The sequence below is a fragment of the Ovis aries genome, chromosome 11 (assembly GCF_016772045.2).
Source record: "Ovis aries strain OAR_USU_Benz2616 breed Rambouillet chromosome 11, ARS-UI_Ramb_v3.0, whole genome shotgun sequence".
Classification (NCBI taxonomy): Eukaryota; Metazoa; Chordata; class Mammalia; order Artiodactyla; family Bovidae; genus Ovis; species Ovis aries.
In genome coordinates, this window is record NC_056064.1 from 27362204 (window position 1) to 27370604 (window position 8401).

An 8401-nucleotide genomic window follows, 5' to 3' on the forward strand; every position below is an offset into this window, starting at 1 on the left:
GGGCCCATCCTAGGGCCTGTGGATCTGAAGTTCAGCCTGTCCCCCATCCTGACCTCGAATGTGAGAGAACCTTTGGCAATTCTGGACATTCAGGTTGTGAAAGGAGGGCTGAGTGCTCCCGATCTCATATAAGCTTGCTCTAGAAATGAGATGTGCAATCCCTGCCCCAGCATCCCGGCTACACACAGACACAGGTTACGGTCAGTTAGAAGTTTAATGAGGACTGAAAGGCATGTGCGACAGGGCTCAGAGATAGGGAGGCCCCCCCAGGCTCTCTCTTTGCACCTCAATAGAAACGATGTGGTGTCCAGGTACCATGGCCAGACCCAAGACACGGGGTTCCCCGGCAGAGAAGGAATCTGGAAAGAAGAGTCAGAGAGCATTAGGGAGGCAGGACAGGGTCGGCCACGCTCCCTCTGAGCCACAACTTCTAGCCCCAGAAAATAGGGTGTGCGGCCAGGCACTTTAGGGGAAATGCCTTGCGTGAAGCTCCGCCGCATTCCCTGAGTGGAATGCGGCGGAGTGGGTGTGCATTCCCTGAGCACTAACCCGATGGCTTGAGGAACTCCTGCGCCGAGCCCAGGATAACGTTGCAGTCACGGTCGGTGCAAAGGAAGCAACCGACCAGGGTCCGTCCATCTGTCATGCGAATGCGCATAGTCTTGTTGAGCAGCGCCTCCAGCTGCTGCCTAGCGCGCGCAGCCGGCGAGTCCTCCTCACGCTCCCCGTCAGAGTCCTGTGCGGGGGCGGAACATGCGCTCAGACCGCGCTGCCCGGCTGCAGCCCGCCTGCGGAACCACAGTTCCCGACAGCCTGCGGGGCGCTCACACGAAGCCCAGAGGCTGCCGGGACCTGCAGTTCCCCTTCCGTTCCCCCATCTTGCTCCCCGACAGCCCCTCAATCCCAGAACCCGAGCTAACCCCGGCGCTGGAGCTGCTTTGACGCCGGCTGCAACAGCCATTTTCCTCTCGTAGCAGCATCGTTGGTCCAGCTCCGGCCATTTGTTCCCGGGCCTCCTCCAAGCCCTTCAACTTCCTAAGAACCTTTTGAGTCCAGTGGTCTGAGATCTCGCGAGTGCTCCCGACCTATTTTCTTTCGCGAGATCACCTCGCCAGTTCTTCGTCTCTTCGGCAACTGCAGAGATCTCGCGAGCTTCTCCTACACCAATGCTGCAGCTCAAGGAGGCCAATTACGCCAGACGTATTAAGATATCGCGAGAATTTTTCAACTCTCTAGATTCTTACAGGTCTCACTGGAATTTAGCGACAATTTCAAAATGACACTCCTCCCCTTCTTTTTTTTTTTTTTGCCTCGCGAGATAGTCTGTCCTAGAGTCCCTGTAGCCCAGACCACTGAATGAATTAAAACGGAGTGTTCTCTTTCCCTCGGACGTCTTGACACAATTACTTGAACGCCGGAATCGGACTACGTTTCCCATGAGTACCCGCAGCCCACGCCCCTCTTTGCCTGCACCGCGTTTAATCTCAGTGGACGGTGGCCGGAAAGGAATAATGGTTTCCATGTCAGCGGATAAACGCGCTTGCCTTAGCTACCGGACGAGGGAGGATGCAGTAGTGAGTGCGTGCTGAAAAGCGAGGAAGCAACTAAAGTCAGTGAGCAGTAGAGCAAGAGCTATGCCAAGCCGGGGCCTAGTGGCCGGGCCAAACTTTGAGTATTTTCAACGTCGCTATTTCACGCCGGCCGAGGTGGCCCAACATAACCAGCCGGAAGACCTCTGGGTGTCTTACCTGGGAAACGTGTACAACCTAACCCCGTTGGCACAGGAGTACAAGGGTAAGGGCCACACTTTGGGCCAGCGTCGGGGGTGTGTGGGGGTGTTTGGTTCTTGGATGGCTAGCACTGACGGCGGCTGCTCCTTCCCAGGAGACTTGCTGTTGAAACCCATCGTGGAAGTGGCGGGCCAGGATATCAGCCACTGGTTTGATCCGAAAACCAGAGACGTGAGTTATTCTGGAAACGGGTTGAGGGGAGGCGGCGCTGGAGGGTTGAAGAGGAAAAATAGAGGCCAACCAGAGCCCGAAATAGTGACTGCTCCCACCCTCCTCCCCTGCTTTAAAGATTCGCAAGCACATAGATCCGCTGACCGGTTCCCTGAGATACCGCACCCCCCGGGGCCGCTTTCTGCACGTGCCGCCTCAGCTACCCCGTTCGGACTGGGCCAATGATTTCGGGAAACCTTGGTGGCAAGGGTCGCGTTATGAGGTGGGGCGGCTGTCCTCCAAGACCCGGAATATCCGCATCATTAACACGCTCACGTCGCAAGAGCACACACTGGAGGTGAGAACCGGTGCCTGAGGGCAGGATAGAGGGAACTAAGAACCCCAGCAAAACTCCAAACAGCTCTGCAGGCCAGCAGCTCTCCACAGCCAATGGAAGCTGTTTTCTTCCCTTTTAGGGGAAACCGAAGAAAGGTTACTTGGGTCCTGGGGGTTGGGAATTTGCGCCCAGGGCGACAGTTTGTGCATCTTAGTAATGGTGGTCCTCAGAAGCTCTTTCGTGCTGTGTTTTTGTACAGCAGTTGCAAGTGTACTCTTTATTAGTCTGCTTTATTGTGGGGATGAGGTCAGGGCAGTGACGTTTGGGCCATCTGTTTATTTGAAGTGGCTGCCACAAAGGCAGATAGGACTTGGGGGCCATTCATTGCATGCTGGAGTTTCAAGTTTATTTCTGGGACCCTGGAGTGCCTTAAGCTGCTGTATCTGCCAAGGGAAGCACTCTAACCCGGGCTCTGTCGCCTTTTGGGCTTCTGGCCTTTGCTTCGTGTGTGTGTGTATGTGTGTGTTCCACCCAGAACTCTGGGGTGGGGTGCTTTTGTGTTCTCCAGGTGGGGGCCCTGGAATCGATGTGGGAAATACTACACCGCTATCTCCCCTATAATGCACATGCTGCCAGCTATACGTGGAAATATGACGGCAAGAACCTGAACATGGATTATACTCTGGAGGAGAATGGGATCCAGGATCAGCAGGAAGAATTTGATTATCTCAATATGGACAGTACACTTTACACACCTGCAGTACTGCTGTACTTCAATGATGACCTCACAGAACTATAGGACGGGATGTGTATGCTCCTGTAGACTCAAGACCCATTTGGAGTTTAGCACTTTCTGTACCCTGGAGGAAAAGAGGTGGGGATGGGGAGGGGCGATGCTTGGACCTAGACCTTCTTTCCACTCTGGGAGCTGGCATGAAGTTCCCATGCCCTACTGAAGTGTAAACATCCTGTTCCTCAGGTTCATTAGCATTTACTCTGAGAAAGCTAGGGAGAATGCTAGAAGTGGATTCATTTTTAGGAATGATACAAGAAAATAAAATATCTTAGATCAGGGAGATGTAGAAGAGGATAGTCAAATAGAGCTCAGGCAGAATTTTTCCATAGTAAGAGAAAGAAAAGTTCTACATAGGGATCAGGGATAGAAGAACTTTTCTGGCAATGATGGAAATGGCATGGCTGCAGGAAGATGGGATTTACAAAGACAGGAAGAGGAGATGTCTGCCACTGGCCACACAAAACTGGTTAGTCTTTCTTCTGAATAGTATTTGGCAGCTGAAACTGAAGAGGAAGAGGGGAAGTGAATGGTCATCAGGTAATTCAGGCCAAATATTATGCTATATATGCTCATTTAATATAACTACCCATAAAACACATATCATTCCCACTATTCTACAGATAAATCTTCTGAAGCTTAGCAAGAAGCTTAATTGCACAGAAGGTACACTAGTTCGCAACCAGAATGTAAATGCAGGTCTTCCCAATTCCAAAGTCCGTGTTCTTTTCAGTATGAAGAGAATATGTCAATGTCCCAGCTTACTGCATAATGGGAACCTATAGGCCTATTGTGTAGTCAGCCATGGTGTGGTTTTGTTTGTTGGAGTTATTGCCTCTGGAAGGGAGTTAGCAGAGTTCTTCTGTGGCAGAGAGGACACAGGGAAGGCTAAGTGTCAGCTAAATAACAGCTGTTGAGGCTACTTCATGGTTAAACCCACAGCAAACCTTTCCTCTGACTTTTCTGAGGCACAGAGGTGGGTATACACTGACTCCAAAAAACGAGAGTGGGAAAGGGCCACTGGATAGGCCACTTCGGATGGGGTACAAAAAGGAAGCATCAGCATGTATATTCATGAAGGGCCTGTGACTCTGACAGGAAGGTGAGGAAGACGGGGTTGGCCTTGCCAGATGGTGACTCTGCAAGAAGGGGCTTGACAGGGGTGATGCAAAGAGAGAAGCTAACTAAGTCAACTAAGCTAACTAAGTTCTCAAAAGAGAACAACCATGAAGGGCAGTGGCCAGATTTAGTCCCCTATGACCTAAGCAGGGAAGGGGAAATGAGAATAACAGGTGAATTTCTTGACAGTTTCAGGCAAAAAAAGAAGCAGGGAGATGTTAGTGCATCTTCCTGGAAGGTGGCCCCCTAGGAGTGAGTGGGTGGGCTGCACAGGAGCATGCTGAGGGGCTGATTAGGAACGGCATGGATAGAGGTGGGGTTGTCTGTGTCCCCCTTTGGCTTCAGCAGTGTCTGAATTCACTGTGAGACAGCTTCCATTCAGTCCCATGTAATGACAGAATCCATGAATTATCTGAATCATTTTGACGTTTCATCAGCTCTGCAGCTGTTCATGTATATCTTGTTTGCTCTGTTAAATCCCGAACTATTTGAGAACCAAAACTATGCTGTTGCTCTAGCCTCGGCCTTAGGGCCTGTGCCTATGGATCTGCCCAAACTTACCCCTCTGCCCAAATTTCCTACTTCAGTACCTTTTGCCAGACACACATCCCCGTCCTCACACACAGTCACTCTCCAAGCAGATTACATCACCTGAATATCCCTGGGATCCATCTGCTTTTCTCAAAGCTGTCATTACTTCTGGTCTGGAATGCTTCCTAACCAGTCCTCCCATATGCATTTCTGTCCTCCCTGGTGGCTCAGTGGTAAAGAATCCACCTGCCAGTGCAGGAGACGCAGATCGATTCCTGGATTGGGAAGATCCTCTGAAGAAGAAAATAGCATCCCACTCCAGTATTCTTGCCTGGAGAATCCCATGGACAGAGGAGCCTGACAGGCTGCAGTCCATGGGGTCGCAAAGAGTCAGACACGACTTAATGACTAAACAACAGCCTCCACACAGAGCAGAGTGAGCTCTGAAAAACAAACCTAAACATCTAACTTTCCTCCTGCAGATATCTCAGGGGCTTCCAGTTGCTTCTGGAATAAAATCCTAAATCCAAAGACCTTGCATAAATCAGCCTCTACCTGGCATCATCCCATCTTCATTCCCTACCTCCCAGTCACACTGGCTGGCTTTCTGTTCACTATACACCTTTCTGCCTCAGAGCCAGCACACAGGCTGTTCTCCCTGCTTGCAACACTCTTCTATTTCCCACCTTGCTAAGTGTTTCTTCCTCACAGTGACCTTGTCTGATTTCTCCATGTAGGTCAAGACTTTCTGTTAAATCTTCTCTTAGCACCAGGCCTATTTCAGAGTGCTTATTACAATAGTAATGTTAACATTAGGACATAATTGGCTGGCTGGCTGCTAGATTGTAAGCTCACAAGGGCAGATAGCACGTCCGTCTTGTTCACTGCTGTATTCCTAGTGTTGGGCACACAGTTTCTGCGCAATAAATTTTGATGAATGAACTTAAATGTTAAGTGATTTCCTCTGCCTGTAATAGCTAGTGGATGGATGCTGTGTCCTGGGGGGCAAGATGGGACCAAGAAATAGGATGTCTGGGTCCTGAACTGTAATCTCTATCCACTGGTTTCTTTCCTTGCTCGCCATAGATCCAAGACCAAAAGTTACTCCATAGAAGTTCTTCCCATCACAGAGATTTTTGGGGGCAATCTACCTGTCTTTTCTCTATATGGCCACCAGGTGGCTGTAGTCACCTATAGAGTGAAGGGAGAAGGGGCCTGGATGAGGAAAAACACTTCCAACTTCTGAACAGGTTAGGATTAAAGGTGACCCGTGGAAATGCATAGGTGGGAGGAAAGGATCAGAAAAAAAGAGAAAACAACATGGCCACTATTCTGTTAGCATTAGGTTTGTTCCTGCTTTTAATTTTTTTCATAAGCACATGCCAGAAAAGGAGTGTAGTTTGAGAAATAAAACTCATGGGATAAGCCATGAAGGGGGTCTGATTACAGGAGTGGGTGTGTACAGGGTGAGACACAGAACTATGGAAGGGATAAAGATCACAAATTTTTCAGATAATAGAGTATGTTCTTTTATTCTTAGTGGGTTTTGTTTTGTTTGTATAAAGCTTTCTACTGGGTACTACCTTGGTTCTCTAGATATCCAAGACTGGATATTTGCATGAAGAGTATGTAAATAATGCCTGTTCCTAAAACCTAGATTCTAAATAGAACATGAATGTAGGCTTCAGGTCCTTCTGTGGGGTGGGGGGGGGGGTGTCTCTCGTTTTGGAGGGAGGTGGGGTGGGGGTGGTATACTGAAAGAACAGTTTCCTATCCTAAGTAGATCACTGCACCTTCAAAGAATTCACCTGGTGAATATTTCCCACAAGCCTCAATCACTAGATGCACATATCCTTTGCAGGAAGTTTGCTCACTCAGTGGGCTACAACATGCACACATGAAAAGATAAATGAATGGTAAAGGACAAAATTATGGCAAATCACCATTAGCCTGGGCCTACAGAAATGATTTCTAAATATTGTGTGTGTTTATGTCTGCATGCGCAGAGATGGGGATGTGTATTATTTTGGAGAAAAGTGTTGTAATTTCCATCTGAGTCTCAAAATGACCCAGCCCCTGACCCTGAAATAGTACACACATAAGCACAATCATAAAGACCCCAAAAGTAAAATATTGACGGTGACAATACAATGTGGTCCCAGGATTCCTGTCACCTGCCTCAATGGTCTACTTCAACCTGATACAAGACAGTCTTTGAAATAAGATAGTAATAGGCCACGCTGAGTGGCATCACCTTCCTGCATGACAAACATAGGCCGCAGTTCCAGTCACCTACTGTTGCTTAAAACCATCCCCAAACTTAAGTGGCTTCAAACAACCACCATCATTTATTTTGCTGAGTCTGTAACTTGGGGAGGGTTCAGTGGGGACAGCTCATTTTCACTCCGTAAGGTGTCAACTGGGTAGATTACTGGAAGCTGGATAATTCACTTTGAAAATGGCTCACCTGCAAACAGCTGGAAAGTTGATGCTATCTATGGGCTCTTCTCCGTGAGGGCCCCTTCTCAGCTTGGGTGGGCTTCCTCAAGGCCTGGTAGCTCAGTTCCAAGAGCAAGTCTCCCAAGAGAACCAGGAGGAAGCTCAAGCACTTTTTATAACCTCACCTCAAATTCAAGGGGAAGGAACTAGGCCTCACTTCTCAGTGGGACGTGTCAAAGTCACACTGTAGTAAAAACATGTTGGATGTGAGTTATTATTGTGACCATTTTGGGAAAATACAATTGACCACAGATGCCCTGGAGGCAAAAGGAGGGACATCCAGTCAGTCTTGGGTAGCAGTGGGGTGTTGAGTCTTTCTGAAACCAAAGTTGGAATCCTGGTTCCAACATCCACTTCTGCTGCTGCTGCTGCTGCTGCTAAGTCGCTTCAGTCGTGTCCGACTCTGTGCGACCCCAAAGATGGCAGCCCACCAGGCTCCCCCATCCCTGGGATTCTCCAGGCAAGAATACTGGAGTGGGTTGCCATTTCCTTCTCCAGTGCATGAAAGTGAAAAGTCAAAGTGAAGTCACTCAGTCGTGTTCGACTCTTAGCAACCCCATGGACTGCAGCCTACCAGGCTCCTCAGTCCATGGGATTTTCCAGGCAAGAGTACTGGAGTGGGCTGCCATTAACCCAATACTGAACATCTGCTAAAATATCAGGCACAATACTGGACTCTGTGAATACACTAAATAGTAAGACGTAACTTCTGCCCTCAAGGAGCTTACAGGATAGTGGGAGATTCATAGATGTTTGTGAACCTCTTAACCGGTCATCTTGCTTCCACTTGTACAAAGCAGCCAAGGGAAGTATTTTGTTTGTGTTTGTTTTTTACTGGCATATAATTGATGCTTTTGAACTGTGGTGTTGGAGAAGACTCTTGAGAGTCCCTTGGACTGCAAGGAGATCCAACCAGTCCATCCTAAAGGAAATCAGTTCTAAATATTCATTGGAAGGACTGATGTTGAAGCTGAAACTCCAATACTCTGGCCACCATATGTGAAGAGCTGACTCATTTGAAAAGACCCTGATGCTGGGAAAGATTGAAGGCGGGAGGAGAAGGGGACAACAGAGGATGAGATGGTTGATGGCATCACTGACTCAATGGGCACGAGTTTGAGTAAACTCTGGGAGTTGGTGATGGACAGGGAGGCCTTGCATACTGCAGTCCATGGGGTCGCA

General features: G+C 48.8%; 2 protein-coding genes across 3 annotated transcripts; one reads left to right on the plus strand and one right to left on the minus strand.

The window, feature by feature from the left end:
• Positions 1 to 195: 195 nt before the first annotated feature.
• NAA38 (N-alpha-acetyltransferase 38, NatC auxiliary subunit) lies at positions 196 to 1136 on the minus strand. 2 transcript variants are annotated; one of them, XM_004012674.5, is made up of 3 exons: positions 921 to 1136; positions 550 to 736; positions 196 to 359 (listed from the first exon to the last, which is right to left on the minus strand). In XM_004012674.5, the coding sequence occupies exons 1-3, from the start codon at positions 999 to 1001 to the stop codon at positions 247 to 249; spliced, it is 381 nt and encodes a 126-aa protein (XP_004012723.1). In that variant the 5' UTR covers positions 1002 to 1136; the 3' UTR covers positions 196 to 246. The 2 variants fall into 2 exon arrangements, with proteins under 2 accessions (XP_004012723.1, XP_012041069.1); XM_012185679.4 differs by having other exon boundaries at positions 550 to 1136.
• Positions 1137 to 1504: 368 nt separating this feature from the next.
• Positions 1505 to 5668, plus strand: LOC101105010 (cytochrome b5 domain-containing protein 1). The gene is made up of 4 exons (XM_004012675.6): positions 1505 to 1794; positions 1885 to 1961; positions 2080 to 2298; positions 2846 to 5668. The coding sequence occupies exons 1-4, from the start codon at positions 1635 to 1637 to the stop codon at positions 3074 to 3076; spliced, it is 687 nt and encodes a 228-aa protein (XP_004012724.1). The 5' UTR covers positions 1505 to 1634; the 3' UTR covers positions 3077 to 5668.
• The last annotated feature ends 2733 nt before the right edge of the window (positions 5669 to 8401 follow it).

Coding starts and splice junctions, on each gene's coding strand:
- NAA38 (XM_012185679.4), bottom strand. CDS start 961: ATGGCTGTTGCAGCCGGCGTCAAAGCAGCTCCAGCGCCGGGGTTAGCT. Junction 360..549: donor GGAGTTCCTCAAGCCATCGG/GTTAGTGCTCAG, acceptor TCTTCTTTCCAG/ATTCCTTCTCTGCCGGGGAA.
- LOC101105010 (XM_004012675.6), top strand. CDS start 1,635: ATGCCAAGCCGGGGCCTAGTGGCCGGGCCAAACTTTGAGTATTTTCAA. Junction 1,962..2,079: donor TTGATCCGAAAACCAGAGAC/GTGAGTTATTCT, acceptor CCTGCTTTAAAG/ATTCGCAAGCACATAGATCC. Junction 2,299..2,845: donor CGCAAGAGCACACACTGGAG/GTGAGAACCGGT, acceptor TGTGTTCTCCAG/GTGGGGGCCCTGGAATCGAT.